The sequence below is a fragment of the Mesoplodon densirostris genome, chromosome 8 (genome assembly GCF_025265405.1).
Source record: "Mesoplodon densirostris isolate mMesDen1 chromosome 8, mMesDen1 primary haplotype, whole genome shotgun sequence".
Taxonomy (NCBI): Eukaryota; Metazoa; Chordata; class Mammalia; order Artiodactyla; family Ziphiidae; genus Mesoplodon; species Mesoplodon densirostris.
In genome coordinates this window covers 84978507-85004416 of record NC_082668.1, presented here as the reverse complement: position 1 = coordinate 85004416, position 25910 = coordinate 84978507, and the positions used below count along the sequence as shown (strand labels likewise).

The window sequence follows — 25910 nt, the reverse complement described above, 5'->3', positions numbered from 1 at the left end:
TGTTACTTTTATCAACTCTCAACTTCAGGAGGGACTTGCATTTGTATGGGATGATGAACAGTAAGCTAGAGAAAAGTACTCCCTGCCAAATTCCTGAATCCTGGATCAGTTTTAATTGTTTTTGTTGTTGCTGTTGGTGGTTGTGGTGGTTCCTATATTATTATTATTATTTATTTTATTTTATTTTATTTTTTGCGGTACATGGGCCTCTCACTGTTGTGGCCTCTCCTGTTGCGGAGCACAGGCTCCGGACGCGCAGGCTCAGTGGCCATGGCTCACGGGCCCAGCTGCTCCGTGGCATGTGGGATCTTCCCATACTGGGGCACGAACCCATGTCCCCTGCATCAGCAGGTGGACTCTCAACCACTGTGCCACCAGGGAAGCCCTGTTCCTATATTATCTACTCACCAAACATCTATGATGTATCTAATATGTGTGAGGCATCACTCTACATACTAGAGATACCCTAAGCAAAATAAAACCTCTTGCTTTTACAGAGCTTATGTTCTACTGGTGGAGACAGACAATAAAGAAAGTAAGTGAATTATATGGTATATTAGAAGGTAGTAAGTACAATGGAAAAATAAAGCAAGGAAAGAGGGGGAAGTACAACTGGGGTATGAACTTGCAGTTTTAAATAATGTGGTCAGAGAAAGTGACATTTGAGCAAAGACATTTAGGAGGTGAGGGTTAAAGCCCTGTGGGCACCTGGGGAGAGCATGCATTACAAATAGGGGAGTAGTGAGTTCAAATACCTTAAGCATGTTGAAGGCATTGCTAGGAGGCCTGGAGACTAAAGCAGAATGAGTGAAGGGGAGAAAAGTGAAGGCTAAAGGGAGAGAAGGTGAATGTCAGGGCAGGTGGGCATGGGGGGCAATGAGGAGAGGCTGGCTGATTCTGTAAAGCCTTTGGCTTTTGCTTTGAACCAGATAGATGGGCAGCCAATGAAAAGAGAAATAACATGATCTAACTTACATTGAGAGGGATGACCAAGTGGCAGTGTCATTAGAAATCATTGGTGGGTAGAAATGTTTAATTTGGACTTTTTCTTCAATTCCATGGATGCCGTCTGAATGCCTTAAATTAAAAAAAAGATCATTTTTTATTTCAGCAAAAAGAATTAAATTTATATTAGGAAAACAGTCTATTAAATTAGCAGTAATCTGGTGTGGGGGGATAAAAAAGAAAGAGAGGATTATTGGTGTCTTGGCTATTGCCAATGTCCCTACATTGCTCTTGTCAATTTCCCTGGCTAGTGAGCTTGTTCAGATGTTTGCCACCAGTACAACTAGTATTCGTGCTGCTTAGATTCAGGTTTTGCCTAATGGCACTGCTAGAGGTTATGGGAATTTAGCAAATTTTTAAATAAGTTTTTCTTGATCATTTCTGCTCCCCTCTATTACTTAAAGAAAAGCTAGTAGGTAATCTAAGGTAGGGCTATTTCAAGTGTCAATATAAGCAGCTTAGGAAGGATTTACCTTTTTCCTCTAATACTTTAGACTGGTTTAAATTCTTTTTCTGATATAACCCATTCCAATTATGTATTTATTTTTCAGTTCATTCAGCAAGAGGCTTGCATTAGTTGAATTCCAACTAGGAATGATATGAACCAATTATAGCAAATTTAGTTTCATTTAATATAGTATGTTGCATTCATATGGGAGGTAATGGTCTAAGGAGGTATTAGATGTGGTCTATTTGCATAATTTTGTTATTTTATGTTACCAGCTATTTAAGCAGATTGCAAAGGCATATATATTTTTAAAAATTATCTTCATTGGGCTTCCCTGGTGGCGCAGTGGTTGGGAGTCCGCCTGCCGATGCAGGGGACGCGGGTTCGTGCCCCTATCCCGGAGGATCCCACATGCCGCGGAGCGGCTGGGCCCGCGAGCCATGGCCGCGGAGCCTGTGTGTCCGGAGCCTGTGCTCCGCAACGGGAGGGGCCACAGCAGTGAGAGGCCCGCGTACAGCAAAAAAAAAAAAAAAAAAAAAAAAAAATTATCTTCATTAATCTTTTTTGCTATTATTGTCCACTATTGAGAAATTTAAATAATAATTTATTTTGACATAGTCGCACCTTTGGATGGTTCTCATACTTTCCTTTAATTATATGGGAACATAATCTCAAACTGATTTCGGGAATATATTGCAGTTTTACTGTACATCTGTTGAGGCTGGATGTTCATTTTGAACTGAGATATTCTAGGACTAAATTTATTCCTAAAGGAGATTCAGAAACACATTTTTAAAAATCTGACATATGATAAATATGCCTCATCATCTGTTCTTAAAGCACTTACTATATTTATAGATTTATATTTTCTGACTATGAAAGTAATACAGGTACATTGCAGAAAAATTTTAGAATACAGTAATATCTGAATTAAAAATAAATATCACCATTGGAGATAACCAGCTAAACTATTATATCGTAAATGACATCTCTTCGTGTCAGTAAATATCGATCTACAAATTAACATAATGAGTTTTAATGGCCACCTAAAATTTTATTAAGTAAATATGCTATCATTTAATCCTAGGTGGCCATTTCCGGTTATTTTAATTTTTTCTATTATAAATAGTTCTGCCATAAATATGCTTCTTTTTGGTCTTATCCATTTATGTCCTTAAGATAATTCATAGAAGTGAAAATATTGAGGTAGTTTTGCACTTTATTTTGCTGATTCTTTAAAATCTTATCTTCTTTAGCCTGAAAGTAATTTTTTTTAAAAGGTACAATATCAAAAAAAAAAAAAAAAGATACAATATCTATTAGTTTTAAATGCTACTTGCAAATATCCTGGAAATATTTTATTCTAAAAGGTAATTTTTCTGTTATAAGTAGAAACGTTCCTTATGATGTTTCTAAAAAATTTCAAATTTTTCATCCTGTAGTTATATTTCTCAATTATTTAAAAGTGGATTTTTTTTTTCTTTTTTTTTGCGGCACGCGGGCCCCTCACTGCTGCGGCCTCTCCCGCTGTGGAGCACAGGCCCCGGACGCACAGGCCCAGCGGCCACGGCCCACGGGCCCAGCCGCTCCATGGCACACGGGATCCCCCCGGACCGGGGCACGAACCCGTGTCCCCTGCATCGGCAGGCGGACTCCCAACCACTGCGCCACCAGGGAAGCCCCAAAAGTGGATTTTAAAACAGTCACTTATAATGTAAAATATTTTTATTCTGTGATGTTTTAAAATTTTGTTTGATTAAAACTTATTTTGTTTTTCTGATTATAAAAGTGAAAACTGTTTCTTACAGAAAGGTCAGAAAATACAAATATAAAAAATGTTAAACACTAGAATTCTACCTCTTCCAGGGTAACTGCTGTGAGAACCTTAGTATATATGATCACAGTTTTGATGTCACTTTTTTCTTTTTCCTCCCTTTAGGCACAGTGCCTTGAGATGCGCCAGAATTATTCAGGTGCTCTGGAGACTGTGAACCAGATAATCATGAACTTTCCAAGTTTCCTTCCTGCTTTTGTAAAGAAAATGAAACTACAACTAGCCTTGCAGGATTGGGACCAGACGGTTGAGACAGCACAGAGGTTAAGTAAAAAAAGATGTCACAAGTATCTTTGGATCTGGTTGTAATTTTGAGAAAAAAGAAAATCTATGTGTATTTTTTTCTATAAGGTTTTTTTCATTTGAATTTTTCAAACAATATAGAATTGAGGAAAACCTTAACGTTGCATTGTTTTTAAAGGCTGAATTTATAGATTTACATAAATATCTGGGTAGCTATTCTAAAACACTCTTATATGCAGAAAGACAAATATCCCTGACCTCATGAAGCTTATATAATAAGCAGAACAAGTAAGAAATTATGTAGTATGTTAAAAAGTTATAAGTGTAATGGAGAAAAAATAAAGCCGGAAAGTGAACTAGGGACCTGGGGGAGGGGCTTCAATTTTATGGGTTGGCAGGGAAGGCCTGGGAGAAGATGGCATTTGACTGAGGGAGCCAGCTTGCAGACATCCCAGAGAAGACTGCAGTAAGAAGCAAATGCAAGTGCAGAGACCTTGAGGCAAGAGTATGTGTCATATGGTTAAGGATGGGAAGGAGCAAGATGACTAGGCGGTGACGTCAGAGCACAGGGTCTTGTTGGTCACGGTAAAGATTTTGGGTTTTCTTCTGAAGTGTGAAGGCATTGGAGCGTTCCCTCTCTCCCTTCTTCCCTTCCTGCTTTGTTCCTCTTTCTCCCCAACAACCCCCTCCTCTTTTTGTTCTTGCTAAATAAGTTAAACCAGTATTTTTATCCTACAGGTTTTGAATGATATGAGTTGTATTGATTGTATGTCATATAACTGTGTAGCTTATTGCTTATCCTTAGTATTTCTAATAAATTGGTGATGGATCTAGAGACTTGGTTAGATTCACATTCACTATTTGTTTCTTTGTTTGACAGTTAATTCATAAGTGCTGATGTGTTCTTCCATCAAAGAGACATAATCTATGCTTGTCTCTCTTTTTTTTGTGGTATTAGCAGCAATTCGAGCTCAATACCTGGGTACTTGGTTTAGGGTTACAGTATGGTTATGTCATTCTTTCTGCATTTCTTAGCTAGAATCCTCCTATAAAGAAAAACTTCCAACCTGCTGATTGGTTATCTAGTGTTATAGATCATGTAAGAAAAGTTGGGGCTTCCCTGGTGGCGCAGTGTTTGAGAGTCTGCCTGCTGATGCAGGGGACACGGGTTCGTGCCCTGGTCTGGGAAGATCCCACATGCCGCAGAGTGGCTGGGCCCGTGAGCCATGGCCGTTGAGCCTGCACGTCCGGAGCCTGTGCTACGCAACGGGACAGCCCACAACAGTGAGAGGCCCACATACCGCAAAAAAGAAAAAAAAAACAAAAGAAAGAAAAGTTGAATAAATGCTTGAGTCTTTTCCCTTATTTCCAGGTTTCAGAAACAAACAAAAAAGGCCCCTAGCATCCATTCTCCATTGGTGATTGATAGTGGTTTGGGTTTGTTTGTTTATATGACATGGATTAAACTTGAGTGTTTCTAACCCTTTTGGTTATTATAATTGCTCAGATTGAGTTATCTTTGGCCATTAGTAGCTTCTTCAGGTTAGTTCTTGAGTCTTTTTTGACATGACCCTAGTAGTCTTTGATAGTTTCTTTACTATTTGGTATGGCAAGATATACTAGGGTTATTTTGTGTATTTACTGCCCTGTATAGGTGTCAGCCATGGTCCAGGGCAATCTAATTCCTTTTACTGAGAAATGGTATTTGGAGACCACAATTTGGGTATAAGTAACTTTCTGATGTTTATATTTTTCCAGATTTCCTCTCTAGGCACTGCGTGGGGGGGTGTGAGTGGGAGGTATCCACATAATGTATAAATATGTGCATATATCTTGGGTGGCATTTAAAAAATGAAAAATAGACTTGTTATATAGCTTTTAAACTTGATTTTTCTTTAACTTAGTATTTCATGGATATCCATTTATGTTTATTAACAATGAATAGCATCTATAAAGTGAACATAAATATAGTTTATTTTATCTTTCCTCATTGGTAGGCATGTTTCTAATTTTTTGCTGTTCTAAATATTGCAGTGAACACACACACGCACACGCACACGCACACACACACACACCTTTATACACATATAGGAGTATTTCTGAAGGATGGTTTCCCAAATGAGGGATTACTAATTTAAAGGGAATTATATTTTTTTAGGGTAAGCTAAGCTCCTATAAAAAGTAGATCCAGGGGGAGCGCAGGGAGAGGACTGGGGCTGGCGGCGTGAACACAGCCTGAAGGGGCTAATGCGCCACAGCTAGCCGGGAGGGAGTCCAGGAAAAAGTCTGGACCTGCCAAAGAGGCAAGAGACTTTTTCTTCCCTCTTTGTTTCCTGGTGCGCGAGGAGAGGGGATTAAGAGCGCTGCTTAAAGGAGCTCCAGAGACGGGCGCGAGGTGCGGCTGAAAGCGCGGATGCCAGAGACGGGCGTGGGATGCTGGGGCTGCTGCCGCCGCCAAGAGGCCTATGTGCAAGTGCAGGTCACTGTCCACTCCCCCCTTCCGGGGAGCCTGTGCAGCCAGTCACTGCCGGGGTCCCGGGATCCAGGGACGGCTTCCCTGGGAGAATGCACGGCGTGCCTCGGACTGGTGCAACGTCACGCCGGCCTCTGCTGCTGCAGGCTCGCCCCACACTCCGTGCCCCTCCTCCCCCCTGGCCTGAGTGAGCCAGAGTCCCCGAAGCGGCTGCTCCTTTAACCCTGTCCTGTCTGAGCGAAGAACAGACGCCCTCCAGCGACCTACACTGAGAAGCGGGGCCAAATCCAAAGCTGAGACAGGGGAGCTGTGAGAACAAAGAACAGAAAGGGAAATCTCTCCCAGCAGCCTCAGAAGCAGCGGATTAAAGCTCCACAATCAACTTGATGTACCCTGCATCTGTGGAATACATGAATAGACAACGCATCATCCCAAATTGAGGAGCCAGGAGTCAGTGCTGTGCCTCTGAGGTGGGAGAGCCAACTTCAGGACACTGGTCCACAAGAGACCTCCCAGCTCCACATAATATCAAACGGTGAAAATCTTCCAGAGATCTCCATCTCAACACCAGCACCCAGCTTCACTCAACGACCAGCAAGCTACAGTGCTGGACTCCCTATGCCAAACAACTAGCAAGACAGGAACACAACGCCACCCATTAGCAGAGAGGCTGCCTAAAATCATAAAAAGTCCGCAGACACCCCAAAACACACCACCAGACGTGGACCTGCCCACCAGAAAGACAAGATCCAGCCTCATCCACCAGAACACAGGCACTAGTCCCCTTCACCAGGAAGCCTACACAATCCACTGAACCAACCTTAGCCACTGGGGACAGACACCAAAAACAACAGGAACTACGAACTTGCAGCCTACAAAAAGGAGACCCCAAACACAGTAAGATAAGCAAAATGAGAAGACAGAAAAACACACAGCAGGAGAAGGAGCAAGATAAAAACCCACCAGACCAAACAAATGAAGAGGAAATAGGCGATATAGCTGAAAAAGAATTCAGAATAATGATAGTAAAGATGATCTAAAATCTTGGAAATAGAATAGACAAAATGCAAGAAACAGTTGACAAGGACCTAGAAGAACTAAAGATGAATCAAGCAATGATTAAAAACACAATAAATGAAATGGAAAATACTCTAGATGGGATCAATAGCAGAATAACTGAGGCAGAAGAACAGTTAAGTGATGTGGAAGATAAAATAGTGGAAATAACTACAGCAGAGCAGAAGAAAGAAGAAAGAATGAAAAGAGCTGAGGAGAGTCTCAGAGACCTCTGGGACAACATTAAACGCACCATCATGCGAATTATAGGGGTTCCAGAAGAAGAAGAGAAAAAGAAAGGGACTGAGAAAATATTTGAAGAGATTATAGTTGAAAAGTTCCCTAATATGGGAAAGGAAATAGTCAGTCAAGTCCAGGAGGCACAGAGAGTCCCATACAGGATAAACCCAAGGAGAAATATGCCAAGACACATATTAATCAAACTGTCAAAAATTAAATACAAAGAAAACCTATTAAAAGCAGCAAGGGAAAAACAACAAATAACACACAAGGGAATCCCCATCAGGTTAACAGCTGATCTTTCAGCAGAAACTCTGCAAGCCAGAAGGGACTGGCAGGACATATTTAAAGTGATGAAGGAGAAAAATCTGCAACCAAGATTACTCTACCCAGCAAGGATCTCATTCAGATTTGATGGAGAAATTAAAACCTTTACAGACAAGCAAAAGCTGAGAGAGTTCAGCACCACCAAACCAGCTTTACAACAAATGCTAAAGGAACTTCTCTAGGCAAGAAACACAACAGAAGGAAAAGACCTACAATAACAAACCCAAAACAATTAAGAAAATGGGAATAGGAACATACATATCGATAATTATCTTAAATGTAAATGGACTAAATGCTCCCACCAAAAGACACAGATAGGCTGAATGGATACAAAAACAAGACCCATATATATGCTGTCTACAAGATACCCACTTCAGACCTAGAGACACATACAGACTGAAAGTAAGGGGATAGGAAAAGATATTCCATGCAAATGGAAACCAAAAGAAAGCTGGAGTAGCAATTCTCATATCAGACAAAATAGACTTTAAAATAAAGACTACTAGAAGAGACAAAGAAGGACACTACATAATGATCAAGGGATCGATCCAAGAAGAAGATATAACAATTGTAAATATTTATGCACCCAACATAGGAGCACCTCAAAACATAAGGCAAATACTAACAGCCATAAAAGGGGAAATTGACAGTAACACATTCATATTAGGGGACTTTAACATCCCACTTTCACCAATGGACAGATCATCCAAAATGAAAATCAATAAGGAAACACAAGCTTTAAATGATACATTAAACAAGATGGACTTAATTGATATTTATAGGACATTCCATCCAAAAACAACAGAATACACATTTTTCTCAAGTGCTCATGGAACATTCTCCAGGATAGATCATATCTTGGATCACAAATCAAGCCTTGGTAAATTTAAGAAAATTGAAATTGTATCAGGTATCTTTTCCGACCACAATGCTATGAGACTAGACATCAATTACAGGAAAAGATCTGTAAAAAATACAAACACATGGAGGCTAAACAATACACTACTCAATAACGAAGTGATCACTGAAGAAATCAAAGAGGAAATTAAAAAATACCTAGAAACAAATGACAATGGAGACACGACGACCCAAAACCTATGGGACGCAGCAAAAGCAGTTCTAAGGGGGAAGTTTATAGTAATACAATCCCACCTTAAGAAACAGGAAACATCTCGAGTAAAAAACCTGACCCTTCATCTAAAGCAATTAGAGAAAGAAGAACAAAAAACCCCCAAAATTAGCAGAAGGAAAGAAATCATAAAGATCACATCAGAAATAAATGAAAAAGAAATGAAGGAAATGATAGCAAAGATCAACCAAACTAAAAGCTGGTTCTTTGAGAAGATAAACAAAATTGACAAACCATTAGCCAGACTCATCAAGAAAAGAAGGGAGAACACTCAAATCAATAGAATTAGAAATGAAAAGGGAGAAGTAACACCTGACACTGCAGAAATAAAAAAGATCATGAGAGATTACTACAAGCAACTCTATGCCAATAAAATGGACAACCTGGAAGAAATGGACAAATTCTTAAAATGCACAACCTGCCAAGACAGAATCAGAAAGAAATAGAAAATATGAACAGACCAATCACAAGCACTGAAATTGAAACTGTGATAAAGAATCTTCCAACAAACAAAAGCCCAGGACCAGATGACTTCACAGGCGAATTCTACCAAACATTTAGAGCAGAGCTAACACCTATCCTTCTCAAACTCTTCCAAAATATAGCAGAGGGAGGAACACTCCCAAACTCATTCTACGAGGCCACCATCACCTTGATACCAAAACCAGACAAGGATGTCACCAAGAAAGAAAACTACAGGCCAATATCACTGATGAACATAGATGCAAAAATCCTCAACAAAATACTAGCAAACAGAATCCAACAGCACATTAAAAGGATCATACACATGATCAAGTGAGGTTTATTCCAGGAATGCAAGGATTCTTCAATATATGCAAATCAATCAACGTGATACACCATATTAACAAATTGAAGGCGAAACACCATGTGATCATCTCAATAGATGCAGAGGAAGCTTTTGACAAAATTCAACACCCATTTATGATAAAAACCCTGCAGAAAGTAGGCATAGAGGGAACTTTCCTCAATATAATAAAGGCCATCTATGACAAACCCACAGCCAACATCGTCCTCAATGGTGAAAAACTGAAACCATTTCCACTAAGATCAGGAACAAGACAAGGTTGCCCAGTCTCACCACTTTTATTCAACCTAGTTTTGGAAGTTTTAGCCACAGCAATCAGAGAAGAAAAGGAAATAAAAGGACTCCAAATCGGAAAAGAAGAAGTAAAGCTGTCACTGTTTGCAGATGACATGATACTATACATAGAGAATCCTAAAGATGCTACCAGAAAACTACTAGAGCTAATCAATGAATTTGGTAAAGTAGCAGGATACAAAATTAATGCACAGAAATCTCTGGCATTTCTATATACTAATGATGAAAAATCTGAAAGTGAAATCAAGAAACACTCCCATTTACCATTGCAACAAAAAGAATAAAATATCTAGGAATAAACCTAGAGGAGACAAAAGACCTGTATGCAGAAAATTATAAGACACTGATGAAAGAAATTAAAGGTGATACAAATAGATGGAGAGATATAACATGTTCTTGGATTGGAAGAATCAATGTTGTGAAAATGACTATACTACCCAAAGCAATCTACAGATTCAGTGCAATCCCTATCAAATTACCAATGGCATTTTTTACGGAACTAGAACAAAAAATCTTAAAATTTGTATGGAGACACGAAAGACCCCGAACAGCCAAAGCAGTCTTGAAGGAAAAAACCGAAGCTGGAGGAATCAGACTCCCTGACTTCAGACTATACTACAAAGCTAGAGTAATCAAGACAGTGTGGTACTGGCACAAAAACAGAAAGATAATCAATGGGACAGGATAGAAAGCCCAGAGATAAACCCATGCACATATGGTCACCTTATCTTTGATAAAGGAGGCAGGAATGTACAGTGGAGAAAGGACAGTCTCTTCAATAAGTGGTGCTGAGAAAACTGGACAGGGACATGTAAAAGTATGAGATTAGATCACTCCCTAACACCATACACAAAAATAAGCTCAAAATGGATTAAAGACCTAAATGTAAGGCCAGACACTATCAAACTCTTAGAGGAAAACATAGGCAGAACACTCTATGACATAAATCACAGCAAGATCCTTTTTGACCCACCTCCTAGAGAAATGGAAATAAAGACAAAAATAAACACATGGGACCTAATGAAACTTAAAAGCTTTTGCACAGCAAAGGAAACCATAACCAAGACCAAAAGACAACCCTCAGAATGGGAGAAAATATTTGCAAATGAAGCAACTGACAAAGGATTAATCTCCAAAATTTATAAGCAGCTCATGCAGCTCAATAACAGAAAAACAAACAACCCAATCCAAAAATGGGCAGAAGACCTAAATAGACATTTCTCCACAGAAGATATACAGACTGCCAACAAACACATGAAAGGATGCTCAACATCTTTACTCATTAGAGAAATGCAAATCAAAACTACAATGAGATATCATCTCACACCAGTCAGAATGGCCATCATCAAAAAATCTAGAAACAATAAATGCTGGAGAGGGTGTGGAAAAAAGGGAACACTCTTGCACTGCTGGTGGGAATGTCAATTGGTACAACCACTATGGAGAACAGTATGGAGGTTCCTTAAAAAACTACAAATAGAACTACCATATGACCCAGCAATCCCACTACTGGGCATATACCCTGAGAAAACCATAATTCAAAAAGTCATGTACCAAAATGTTCGTAGCAGCCCTATTTACCATAGCCCGGAGATGGAAACAACCTAAGTGTCCATCATCAGATGAATGGATAAAGAAGATGTGGCACATATATACAATGGAATATTACTCAGCCATAAAAAGAAATGAAATTGAACTCTTTGTAATGAGGTGGATGGACCTAGAGTCTGTCATACAGAGTGAAGTAAGTCAGAAAGAGAAAGACAAATACTGTATGCTGACACATATATATGGAATTTAAGAAAAAAAATGTCATGAAGAACCTAGGGGTAAGACAGGAATAAAGACACATTCCTACTGAGAATGGGCTTGAGGATATGGGGAGGGGGATGGGTAAGCTGTGACAAAGCGAAAGAGAGGCATGGACATATATACACTACCAAACGTAAGGTAGATAGCTAGTGGGAAGCAGCCGCATAGCACAGGGAGATCAGCTCGGTGCTTTGTGACCGCCTGGCGGGGTGGGATAGGGAGGGTGGGAGGGAGACGCAAGAGGGAGGGGACATGGAAACATATGTATATGTATAACTGATTCATGTTGTTATAAAGCAGAAACTAACACACCGTTGTAAAGCAATTATACTCCAATAAAGATGTTTAAAAAAAAAAAATAGTAGATCCAGGGCTTCCCTGGTGGTGCAGTGGTTGAGAGTCCACCTGTTGATGCAGGGGACACGGGTTCTTGCCCCTGTCCAGGAAGATCCCACATGCCGTGGAGTGGCTAGGCCCGTGAGCCATGGCTGCTGAGCCTGTGCGTCCGGAGCCTGTGCTCCACAACGGGAGAGGCCACAACAGTGAGAGGCCCGTGTACAGCAAAAAAAAAAAAAATGTTGAAAAAAAAAAAAAAAGTAGATCCAAACATATGTTTTAACACAGTGAGCTCTTTTTTTGGTCACATGTAACTGTTTTGAGTGGTTGTAAGATTTGATCAGGCAGCCTTCTCCCACACTGTCTTCAAGGGACCCAAGCTCTCCATCTTGCAATTCTGCCATTTCCTAAAACCTCATGACACCGATGTCCAGCTGGTAAGAGGGGAAAGAGTGTGAAGGAGTCATTCCACTTTTCTTAAAAGCCCAGGCCCAGAAATGCCATAAACTGCTTCCTCTCATGTTGGCCGTGGCTGCCTGCAGAGATGGCTGGGAAGTGTTGGCTAGCCCTGAGCCCAAGCAAGTAAGGGGAGAGTGGACTTGAGGAGAGATTGCAGTCTCTGCCTCAGGTATACACATTTGACATTTTGATAAATGTTGCCAAACTGTTCTTGTAAGAAATTATACTAAGATTCTCATTAGTAGTCTGTTGCATGCCCAGCCCCCATCCTTACCAATTCTGGCTATTGTCAATGTGGGGTTTTTTATTTGTTTTTTAAACAATCTGGTAGAATAAGAATGGTAACTTATTTTTATTTTCATTTCCTTGACCATGTTGCCATTGAGCATCTTTTTTATGCTAAAAGCTATTTTTTTTTCTGTGTATTGACTGGTTCTTTTTTTCTTTTTAACTGGATCTGTTCTTTCCTATATTTCTAATGGATTTTTACGTCTTTTAGGGGAAGTTCTCCATCATGGTTTTTTTTGGTAGCTTTTTTGGCCCTTCTTTTTCAGTTGACTATCAGAATAACTTGTTTAAAAAAAATGAAAAGCTTTATGATATTTGGTTGAATTGCATTAAGTCTGTAGATTATTTGGGGAGAATTTTTTTAACCCCAAACGAGTATTATCATTAGGCAGCTATTGATCTACAGCAAACGACCACACATCTCAGGGCCTGTGATACTGTGCACTCATTTGTACTTTGGTGTGGGTCATCTAGGCTCACTGACCCAGTCCAGATGTGCGGCTGGGACTCTGCTTCAAGTTTCAGATCCAGCTGGGAGGGCGTGGCACCTCATTGCAGTTTGGACTCTGGTCCACTTGAAGGGTGTTCTTCCCTGGGCTCCAGCCAAAGAACACCAGCTACCTAGAGGAAGCCCTTCTTATGGTGATAGCAGAGTTGCAGAGGACAAGCAGAAATATGTGATGCCTCTGAAACAGGCGTGGCACACTGCCATTCCTCTCCACATCCCGTTGGCCAAGAAAAATGTCCAGGTTTGTAGTTGGGGGCAGTGAAGCACACGCCAGCATTTGTAGGGGGAACTGCTCAGTTACATGGCAGAAAGCATGTAATCAGGGAGAGTGAAAAAGCTGGAGCTAATAATTCAACATAGCATACCGTGCATGGTAAGGAACCTAGTGTGTTACCCCATTTATTCAGTTCCATTTCTGAATACCCTTGATAAAGTTTTATAGGAATTTCTGTAGCTTTTGCATATTTCTTACTAAGTTTTGTTTTTGTTCCTATTATTAAAAGGATTTTTTAATAATATTTTCTAATTTTTACCACATTGGATCTATTTTTTTTTTTTTTTTTTTTTTTTTTTGCGGTACGCGGGCCTCTCACTGTTGTGACCTCTCCTCTTGCGGAGCACAGGCTCCGGGTGCGCAGGCTCAGCGGCCATAGCTCACAGGCCCAGCCGCTGCGCGGCATGCAGGATCTTCCCGGACCAGGGCACGAACCCATGTCCCCTGCATTGGCAGGCGGACTCTCAACCACTGCGGCGCCAGGGGAGCCCTCACATTGGATCTATCTTAATGTTGTGAATTCCATTAATAGAGTTTTTGATATTCAGCCCATCTTTACATTCCTGGAATTCTTGTAATAAATCTGTGTGGTCAGGGTGAATTAGTCTTTTAATATACTGTTGAGTATGGTAGAATATATTCATATCTTTCGTAAACATATCAAAATTAAGATCCAGAGATCCTTTGGGGTTTAAATAATAAGATTGATAATTTTCATAAAGGAGATGTCACTTTACTAATTAAAATTACTTATTTAAACAGTGGAATAATCAGCAAACCAAGTTTTCAAGCCGTCAAATAAAAATACATAACATTAACTGAAATTTTTTTTGCAGGTTAATGCTGCAAGATAATCAAAATGTGGAAGCACTAAGAATGATGGCCCTTTACTATTTGTGTAGGGAGGGGGATATAGAGAAGGTAAGTTGTATGGTACTATTATATTTATGTTTCCTATACTAAATATGTATTTAGTTATACACACACATGCACATACAAAAGAGCCTTGAAGTGCTGTTTTAGAATGTATGTCATGGTAGTTTTTAGTTGATTCCTAGAAATATACCTTAACAAAGAGGTGGGTTTGTTAAATCACCTAGTAAAGCAAAAATATCATGTAGTTAAAATTCCTATGAAAACTTTAAAAATTATTAACTACAGCACGTGCTGCTTCTATGTAAAACTCATGTGCAGTAATATATATGATTAATGTAACAAGTGATGCTGGGTATGGAAGAGAACATACACAAAATATAATTCATAGTACTTTTACAATTTTATTGAGTTTGTATAAGTTAAATGGGCTTAGGGTGAAATCCCATTGGACCTTATAAGGCACATGTTTTCTCTGCTAGTGAACACATTGACTGTATACTAGATTATGGAATGCCAAAATCCAGTCTGAAGTAAATAGTATTATAACAAGTGATAGATTCAGACTGGTATTTAGTCTGGTTAAATTGGATAATGTGATAGTACCTAGTAAATACTTCAGTAAGTACTAGAAGAATCTTAGAGGAGCAACTCTTCAGTAAATTTTCCAGGCATTGAAATTATTTATGTCAAGTATCTGATTTTTCTGTTCTAGAAAATATTTTAAATATAAACCAGGCTATGTAGGTAATCCAAGGACTGATCTCATATTATAGTAATGTTTGTAAATATGTTATCATTCATATCTCGTGTGTTATGAATTAATTATTGTAGAGGGAGCTTGGCATGTATAGTTAATTGAATATTATGAGTATCTTTACCCACCCTTAGGAAACCCAAAGGTTTCCATTCAATAACAATTATTAAGGAAACATTTTAAAATGCAGTTATTTATTTATAATTATTCAACTTTTTATAAAAGGGCCTTTTATCCTCTTGCAACATATAATATTTCATTGGAAGAAGGGGACTTTATAAAAGCAAAGATCTTTTTAAATATTAATAATAATATTAGTGTACATGTCATGTATTATGTTCTTTTATTCTTATTTTTAAATAATACTGAATACTTTTTGTTTTAGGCTGCCACCAAGCTGGAAAACTTAGGAAATGCACTAGATGCCATGGAACCACAGAATGCTCAACTTTTTTATAATATCACAATAGCCTTCAGCAGAACTGTAAGAGTGCCAACAGAGCTCTGTTATTTGTAGCTGGAAATATAAAATTAGTCACAAATGTTGAGGCACCAAAAAGCACATGACCTAGAGTGAAAATGTGATGTGTCTATAAATATGTGATACATTCTTAAGGTAGTTCAGAGGAGATACAGTTTCCAGCTATCAGAAGCCATCATGGAGGTATCATGGAGGAAGTGGCACCCGTGAATCCTTTAAGGATAGGGAAGTGCCTTCCAGACAAAGGAAATGGGAATCAGAGCGTAGGATTTAGGACTAGGGTTGTTCTTTATGTTTTTTTTTTTTGCGGTACACAGGCCTCTCACTGTTGTGGCCTCTCCCGTTGCGGAGCACAGGCTCCGGACGCACAGGCTCAGTGGCCATGGCTCACGGGCCCGGCTGCTCTGCGGCATGTGGGATCCTCCCAGACCTGGGCACGAACCTGTGTCCCCTGCATTGGCAGGTGGACTCTCAACCACTGCGCCACCAGGGAAGCCCTGTTTTATATTTTTAAAACTATTTTTTGAACGTTGTAAAGTGGGTAATAGACTATTTGGGTGGGGGAAGTGGTTGCTATCTTATTTTTTTATAATAATAAAGAAATGATTTTATTACAAGCACCCAGTCAAAAGAAGGTAATTGGGAATGGAATAGAAAAATACGGCAGAATTTTAAAATCACTACAAGAAATGAGAGGATTGAAAAGTTAACTAAAGTAGAAAAAAATAAATAAGGAAAGGAGACACAGAGTAAGTAAAATAATTATTAAAGTTGAAAGAAAATAATCAAGGATATTAATTGTTAAATGACATGAATAAACTGAATTCTCTTATTTAAAAACAAAGATTGTCGGATCATGTGAAATTTAGAGGAACTGTCCCTGCCCCGCCACCCCACTATTATGGAGGTTTGAGTTAATGGGGGGTATTTACCTTTTTAATTTACCTACTGCCAGACACGTGGTTTTTATTACTTTACAACAAATCAAACAATTTAGTAAGTAACAACTCTTCAAACTTGTTATATTCAAAAAGTATATACTTATTCTGACAGCATTGCCATTTCTTGAAATATATATATATATATATATATATTTTTTTCCTTTTTGCGGTATGCGGGCCTCTCACTGCTGCGGCCTCTCCCGTTGCGGAGCACAGGCTCCGGATGCGCAGGCCCAGCGGCCATGGCTCACGGGCCCAGCCGCTCCGCGGCATATGGGATCCTTCCAGACCGGGGCACGAACCCGTATCCCCTGCACCGGCAGGCGGACTCTCAACCACTGCGCCACCAGGGAGGCCCGAAATATTTTTGAAGGCTTTTTTTCAGGAAGATTCTAAGGCGTGGTTCTCACTGGTGGTATACTTGTCTTTAGGGGTAAAGCAGATCCTTGTCCTAGTTTTTGATTCAATAAAAAGATATATATTCAATAGTATATATATATGTTTCTCTATATTACTCTAGATATACACACACACATAAATATATATAAAACCTTAAAGTAATGATTTTCTTTTCTGATTATAGGACAATCATGAGACCGTTTGAAAAAAGAGCTCTGAAAATTTTCCTTGTGCAGCATCATTAGAAACAGTAAACTTTTCAAGATAGCTGTTTTTTAAAAGCATTACTCATAAGGTTGTTTAAGTTCTGATAGGATATGAACTCTTGCTGCACTGTCTAGATAGTAAATAGAGTAGTTTTATTTTTCTTTATGAAATTATTTTATATTTTTCCTACATTCTGAATCTGTGAAATAAAAATTATTTATATGTACATTTAGAAAAAATGAATTCTTCCGAGTAGAAGTGTTTTAATCTAACTTAAAATTTTTTTTCTTTTTAGTGTGGACGTAGTCAACTGATTCTTCAAAAAACCCAAACATTACTAGAGAGAGCTTTTAGTTTAACTCCTCAGCAATCAGAATTTGCTACAGAACTTGGATACCAAATGATTTTACAGGGGAAAGTTAAAGAGGCATTGAAGTGGTATAAGACTGCCATGACACTAGATGAAACCAGTGTCTCTGCACTAATTGGTATGACAACCATATCTATGAGTGATCCTCATACAGATGCAAGTAATGATTGCTTTTCATACCTGCCATTAAATAAGAAAAGACATATTTTATGGTTTTCTAAAATTAAACTTTTCTCCACTGTCTACAACAGAAAAAAAATCATGTACCTTTAAGAATAAAATTTTTACTCCTTAAATACTATCTTAAGAGAATAGATTTTTATGAGATAATTCATATAAATTATGAATACCTTAGTAACTGATTTTCTATGGATACAAAGCTACCCATTTTCTTTTCTTTCACTCTTTGTCTTCTTTCTGTCTTTCTTTTTAAATCTAAAACTTTGATGTATTATGGCAAAAAAAATCTTGTTTAATTAATATTGTTTGTGTTAGCTTGAAGTGTACGTGCGTGAAATGATGTGGATTTTTACCATTTTTGTGTATTTTTTTTTTTTTTTTAGGATTTATCCAATGTCAATTAATAGAAGGGCAACTACAGGACGCAGATCAGCAGTTAGAATTCCTTAGTGAAATTCAGCAGTCTATTGGAAAATCGGCGGTATAGTATTTTATTTTATCAGATGGTAGATCCTAGCTACTATTTATAAAATATGAAATTTTTAATGTCTTAATATTTAGTAATGGTTTTAGAGGACTATTGTATACTAATTTTAATATGTAATTACATTTATTAATTTACCTCTGCATAATTAGACTTAGGATTCTAAAAATCTATCCAAGCTAATATTTAAGTTTGAACAAATACTGTACATAAATAGCACTTCATATACTTTTGAAATCTAAGTAGAAATAAACGGCTTTATAACTTCATGGAATGATTTATGAAAACTACCTATTTTCCAGGAATTAACCTATTTACATGCAGTTCTCGCTATGAAGAAAAATAAACGACAAGAAGAAGTTATTAATTTGTTAAATGATGTCCTAGACACTCATTTTTCACACTTAGAAGATTTACCTCTTGGCATACAGTATTTTGAGAAGTTAAATCCTGATTTCTTGCTAGAAATTATTACAGAATATCTGAATTTCTCTCCATTGCAGGTAAGTAATTCTGGGACTTATTTTCAAGGATGCATTTACATGGTGTTTTATAAAAGATGCTAATAAATTATGTTCTACATGTTAGACTATAATCAGCATCTTAAAATGGAAGTATTTGTATCTATATTAGGTGAAATAATTTTTAATGAAACTACTTACAGTAATGACTACTATCAACTAATAAATGTGTTGGTTTACAAACATTCATTTGTAATTCATAAAATCTTAAAATCTTAAATTTAAACAAACTATTAGAAGTCATTTAATTCAGACACCCACCTTGTATTCGAATCTACTCCACAACATCCTCATTAAGTGCCCATCCCATCTCTGGATGCACTCAGAGATGCAGTTCTTATTGTATAACTGTGATTATTAGACTGTATTTCCTATGTTAAGTCAGACTTTGCTTTGTATTAAAAAATTCACCCGTTTATCGGTCCTTCTTCTGCTCTGGAGTGACATGGAGCAAGTCCAGTTACTTAGTCTAGGCAAGGACCATTCCTCATTCATAAAACACACCTTCAGATTTTGGAAATTAGTTTTCATGTTCCTCTGAACAATTCCAGGTTTCTAACCATTTCTTTTTTCATGACATAGTTTGAGAACGCTGGTTGTAAGCCTGAGGATATTTTTCATTTTATCAGTGCCTCATTAAGCTCACTCTTCCAAATATGGATTTGGACTGCAAGACTCAGATTAGATTCTTTGCTCCCTAATTCTGGATGTCCATCTAGCTTCCTTTTTGTGAATCACAATACATTATCGACCCCTATTGAATTAACTGTTAACTAAAGTCCTTAGATTTGTTATTCACTATAACTTTGGACCCAAGTGTAGGACTCGACATTTATCCCTGTGAAATTTTCTCTCTCCAGATTTATCCCATAATTCCAGATTACCTTGTCCTTTTGGATCCTGATTGTCATCTGCCTATCTAGCTCTGAGTAGAACTAAGAATGGAGCCCTCTGTTGTATTGCCAGGGAGTTCATTACAAGTTAACGTGGATCCATTAGTCAACACTCTCATTACAGACAGTAAGCAGATGACTTGACTTTATTATACTCAACTCACAACTCAACACAGGGATATCGTGACGGGCACTAGCAAATATTTCATTCCTAAAAGCATAGTTTTTAGCATTCTCTCTGATTTACAGCTTCAGTAACTGTAAATGAACTTCAGTAACTGTTCATTACCTTCCCTTAGGGAATTCATGCTGCCTTTCATTGATCATCATGTCCTTTTCCAGACTTTGATGACCTATTTTTTTCAACTAATCTGTCTGGAATCACACCTGGGATTGATCTCAGTCTCAGTCATGGTCTGTTTCAGTTGCTAATGAGTTGGAAAGCATTTTTCAGTACTCATGCAGTATTTAGATTTCATTCAACAAATGCTTGCACCAGTGTGTTGCTCAGAGATGGGGAAATAGTTTGTAAAAACAAACTACAACCCTTGCCTTCTTGAAACATGAGTACTAGCAGGAGGAGACATAATATAATTAAGTCAATCATGTAGTGTGTTAGAATATCACAGAAGAAAATAACAGAACAGGGCAGAGGGGGTAGTAATTTTGATAAGGTGGTCTGGGTAGGCTTCATTCAGGTGGGAAAATTTGAACAAAACCTTGAACGTCCTGGGAATATGGTATAGAATGTTTCAGGCAAAGAGAGCCGTTGTGCAGGTGGCCCAAAGGGACACAGAGATGAGTGTGCCCAGGACAGAGTGAGGAGTTGGGGTGTAGTCACCACGAGGTCTCAGCACAGAGACCAGTGTGCTAACTTCTCTGGCTTCAGTTCTGAGTACAGTGGGGAGCCACCAGAAGGCTTCCAGCATGATTCAGTTCAGCATTTTCAAAGGAGTCTCCTGGCAGCTCTGCCGAGAGTAAACTGTACAACGAGCAAGAAATAACGTGTTAAATGGTAGTTGGGTCCCTAGTCCACAGACGTCCTATTTTTCCATAATATAACCTTCACCATCATGATAGAATCTAATTAGCATTTAAAATGCTGTTTTTTTGGGGAAATATCAGAAAGGCAGACTTGTCACTCCAGCTCCATTTCTACTTTGGCCCTTTTATATATATACTTTCTAAAATCAAACATTATCTTAGAGATTGTCCATATAAGTCCTGGCTTTTTTTCTATGATTCACTGTGAAATTACAGTAAAAAACAATGGTTGTTTTCAATGAGTAATTCTTAGCAATTGGCAGAGAACATTATCAGAACTTCACCCTTTTACCTATGCTTTCATTATTTTCAGTTACACTGAAGAAATAAATGTTTTAAGAATATACTCTGTACCCATTACTGTGTGAGTCTGTCATACAGAGTGAAGTAAGTCAGAAAGAGAAAAACAAATATCGTATGCTAACACATATATATGGAATCTAAGAAAAAAAAAAAAAAAGGTCATGAAGAACCTAGGGGCAAGACAGGAATAAAGACACAGACCTACTAGAGAATGGACTTGAGGATATGGGGAGGGGGAAGGGTAGGCTGTGACAAAGTGAGAGAGTGGCCTGGACATATATACACTACCAAATGTAAAATAGATAGCTAGTGGGAAGCAGCCGCATAGCACAGGAAGATCAGCTCGGTGCTTTGTGACCACCTAGAAGGGTGGGATAGGGAGGGTGGGAGGGAGGGAGACGCAAGAGGGAAGAGATATGGGGACATATATATATGTATAACTGATTCACTTTGTTATAAAGCAGAAACTAATATACCATTGTAAAGCAACTATACTCCAATAAAGATGTTAAAAAAATAAATAAAATGGATCAAATGTCCAAAAAAAGAGTCTGATCTTTGAGACACATAAAGACCCTTAGCCCTATAAAAGAGGCAAAACTAAATATGAAACTACTATAGAACTGTATAAGACAAAGAATGCTGAATTATTACATAGATTATAAGTGCTATAGAAATTTCAAGAAGTTGAAGTATTCTAGGCGCCAATCGTTTTATACTCTGAAAATCTTTTTGAGCACACATTTTTTTGGTGCCTCAACATAATGAGAAGATACCACACTTTCTTGTTAGTAACCATGGCTCTTCATAGGAGTGACCGTCAGTAAGAGGTGGTGCTCCAGTTAAGAATCTGTGTATGTGGAGTGTAAGACTGGGGGGATGGGAGGATCATCCTTCAGATAAAGGAAGGAGCATTAGTAAGGCAAAGCAGGGAGAATGAACATTTGATATTTAAACTCTAATATCACATTTCTAAATTGTGAGTGAATAACCACTGCATAAAGATGGGTTGAATAGACAGCCATTAAAAGAATAAAAAAGTGGTCTAGTACTGCTTTAGTTATCGTATTCACTGTTAATAAAAAGAGAAAAAAAATTTGAGGGCCTACAACATGCCAGGCGGAAAAGTGGGGAATATGAAGGTATGAGACATTTGGTGTAGTATACGTGAGTGTTCAACCTTCGGATTTTTACTAGAATGATGAAATCTGAATTCTCTAAAAACTGACCTTACAGTATTCTCAGGGGTGGTGCAAGTTACTCAACTGAGTAAATCACAAGGCAGGTTTAGAGTTAGAACTCACATTGCCTTGACTCTCAATTCCAGCAAGAAACTCTACCTCTTGTTATCATTCCTTTGAACAGATATGTTTTCTTGACAGATTTTTTAAACAGATATGCTCATTTCCTATGTTATCAAATTAGTAACTGTATAATAATTTCACAGTTATTTTGCTGAGCAAATGCCATCATTTATATAGTCTATTCATAGGTCCCAGGGAGATAAATTAGTATTAGTCCAGTCATAGTAAAAATATTGAGCAATAAATAGAATAAGACAGATTTTAGAAAAATACGTGATTTTTGCTCTTCACATTACAATTAATATGTGTTTATTTTTAGCTAAATACTATTATAAACCTATAAAAAATGATCTGCTGATTTGTTTAGCCTGCAAGTCCTGGGCAACCTCTTTCTCCACTTCTCAGACGTTGTACCTCAATCCTGGAGACTATAGTAAGAACTGTTCCTGGTCTTCTGCAAGCTGTCTTCCTAATAGCAAAAGTGAAATATTTGTCAGGTAAGATATACATTAAAATCTTAAAATAACCTTTATATTCTGATGTTGATGAGAACTAGTATAAACAAACTAAGCACTCCTCGTATGAATAGTCACATAAAATAGTCACATAGAATAGTCACATAAAATGCACATTTTACGTGTGCACAGATAAGTAATTTTTAACCAAAATAAAACTGCATAACTTTCTTTACTATTTAATTCTTTAAAAAATTACTATAAACTATTGTGGTTCAAGTGAATTTCTGGGAAAATATAGTTCTACCACTTAAAAAAAGTTCATCAGATGGTACTAGGTCTTGGCAGTATAATTTATAGTCTTTAATCTCTCATTTGAACAGATTATAATGGTTGACTCATTGGCATGACCAAATGTGCTGTTCACCAGGTTTCAGGCCCTTAAGAAATTCATTGATTAATTCCTATTTAGTTTCTGTGATTGGTTATACATAGCTTTAAAAAAATATCCTCAGTTATAGCCTTAGATTTTTAGGATACAAACATATATATGACAACATATATAAAAATAGGCCATCATGTGGTACTTATGTATGTATCTTTGCTGGCTGAATGCTATGCAAAGTAAAGTTAAGTTTGTAAAGTCCTATAAGACAGAAACCAACTTCAAGGTGTTCATTATCGTTAACAGTTACTTGCACATAATGGAACGAGTTAAGAGTTTGATCTTACTAAGTTTTTGGATTTCAGTTTTAACTGTTTTGGGGTTTTTAAAAAAATAAATTTATTTATTTATTTATTTTTGGCTGCGTTGGGTGTTCGCTGCTGTGCACGGGTTTTCTCTAGTTGCAGTGAGCGGGGGCTACTCTTCGTTGTGGTGCACGGGCTTCTCATTGCGGTGGCTTCTCCTGTTGCGGAGCACGGGCTCTAGGCCCGCGGGCTTCAGTAGTTGTGGCACATGCTCTTGGTTGCTCCACGGCATGTGGGATCTTTCCACACCAGGACTCGAACCCGTGTCCCCTGCATTGGCAGGCAGATTCTTAACCACTGTGCCACCAGGAAAGTCCCTTTAACTGTTTTAAAAAGAGAACCAAATGATCACAAAAGCTTGTTTCACCTCTAAAATACCCTAGTTGTAAGAACTGACTCTCTATTACCTTCTTCTGATTGAGTTCTATTGAGCCACATCATATTTCTACTTTCTTCCCAGTTAGAACCGGTATCACCTACTAGGTGATCAAACTGGGACTTTGAGTTCTGTGATTAATTTGTAAACACTCATTATTTATTTTGAATTTTGATATAAATCAATTTCAATATAGTAATAGTTAATTGCCAAAGTCTTAGGAAGGAAACTCTTGTATATTAACCCCATTTTTAAAAAGAACAGCCTGAGATAATGTGAAACAGTGGTGGCACGTGTTTAAATAGCAGTATTCTTGCTAAATTGCCAGAAGTCAACTGCAGTGACTTCTGGCACCAACTACAGTGACTTCTGGCACCAACTACCTGGAGTTGGACTAAACTTCACAGGTTAAGGGCACAATTCTCCATCATACTGCCCTCATTTTAGATAGCAGCCACAAGTTCAGGGGTTCCCAGGGCCTCCTGCACTTTTGACTAGCTTGCAACTAATTTAAGGGTTCTTATGATTCCCTTCAGGTTTGATAATTCACTAGAAAGACTCACAGAACTCAGGAAAGCACTATATCTAGGATTAGAGTGTTATGATAGCAAACTGAAATTTGAAAGTCATCTAAACCAGCAAAAGGAAGAGATGCAGAGGGTGAGGTCTGGGAGGGTCCCAGATGTGAAGCTTCCATTGTCCTCTCCCTGTGGAGTCAGGAGACATCAACTTTCCGACACATCAATGTATGACGACACCTGTGGAACATTAGCAACCAAGAGAACTCACCCAAGGTTCGGTATCCAGAGTTTTATTAGGGTTTTTTGGGTTTTTTTGGTTTTTTTTTTGTTTTTTTGCGGTACGCAGGCCTCTCACTGTTCTGGTCTCTCCCGTTGCGGAGCACAGGCTCTGGACGCGCAGGCTCAGCGGCCATGGCTCATGGGCCCAGCCGCTCTGCGGCATGTGGGATCTTCCCGGACCGGGGCACGAGCCTGTTTCCCCTGCATCGCCAGGCGGACTCTCAACCACTGCGCCACCAGGGAAGCCCTATTAGGGTTTTATTACATAGACATGGACCGAATCTTTGGCCATGTGATTGAAGTCAGTCTCCAACTCCCCTCTCCCTAGGTTAGGCTGGTTATAGGTGGCTCAAAGCCCTACCCTTCTGTTGACAGGGTTGGTCTTTCTGGCATGGCCAGCCACCATCCTGAGTCACAGCATTAGCATAAGCTCTCAGGGCCCACCGTGAATAACAAAGATTCTCCTATTGCTTGGGAAATTCCAAGACTTAGAGACTGTCTCCTGGGAACTGTCTCCCTGTCTCCCTGGGATAAAGGCCAGCCAAATTCTTTATTACATAGGACCTGCCAAAGGCAGAACTGCAGGACAGAAATTTCTTCCATTTTTCTCTCAAGAGAAATTGGGCTGCTCTTAGATAAGAATGTGATATTGATGTGATCTTTGTTTTTATGGCCTGTTTTTTCCCAACAGGGATGACCCGTTTCTCCATTTTGAAATACTTAGTGGCCTCCTGAAGCTAACCGGACATATTCTTCCTCCTTATCTTTAGAAGAAACAAAAAAGATTATGATTTCAGTTATTCATACAGTCCTCATTGTTTTTTCCAGTCTCTTATTTGCAAACCCTAATTCTTTTCTATGTACTCTCTCCACTTAGTAATAAGCTCTTTTTTCAAGTTATCTCCTTAATCCTCCTCCTTCCTAAAAGAGTATGGGGGTGGTAATTTGCATGAAAATTTATTATGCTTAATCTTCCCTTCTTTTTTTGTCTGCACAGTTCTGAGTGTTGGATTATATCACAGTGAAAAAGAAGCTAATGTTTATTATGCTTGTTGGTTAACTGACAAATTTAGACACTGTATTTAATAAGTTATTGTGCTACCCCAGCTAAATTATTGTTCATTAATCCTCTGTCTCTAAGAAAGCGTTTTCTGTTTAAATGGATTTCTGTTATAAGAAAGTTGAGCGTTTGGGAACTGAAGGCCTGACTGTTACCCTTA

At 38.4% G+C, this 25910-nt stretch overlaps 1 protein-coding gene across 1 annotated transcript in view; it reads left to right on the top strand.

Annotated features, from left to right (window-relative positions):
- The window catches only part of TTC21B (tetratricopeptide repeat domain 21B), an 89335-nt gene that overhangs the window by 10269 nt on the left and 53156 nt on the right, over positions 1-25910 (top strand). Inside the window, exons 6-12 of the mRNA XM_060106075.1 lie at positions 3393-3550; positions 14389-14473; positions 15568-15666; positions 17506-17698; positions 18144-18241; positions 18547-18747; positions 22677-22806. Of these exons, the coding sequence (XP_059962058.1) occupies positions 3393-3550; positions 14389-14473; positions 15568-15666; positions 17506-17698; positions 18144-18241; positions 18547-18747; positions 22677-22806 (964 nt within the window). The remainder of the gene's footprint in view (positions 1-3392; positions 3551-14388; positions 14474-15567; positions 15667-17505; positions 17699-18143; positions 18242-18546; positions 18748-22676; positions 22807-25910) is intronic.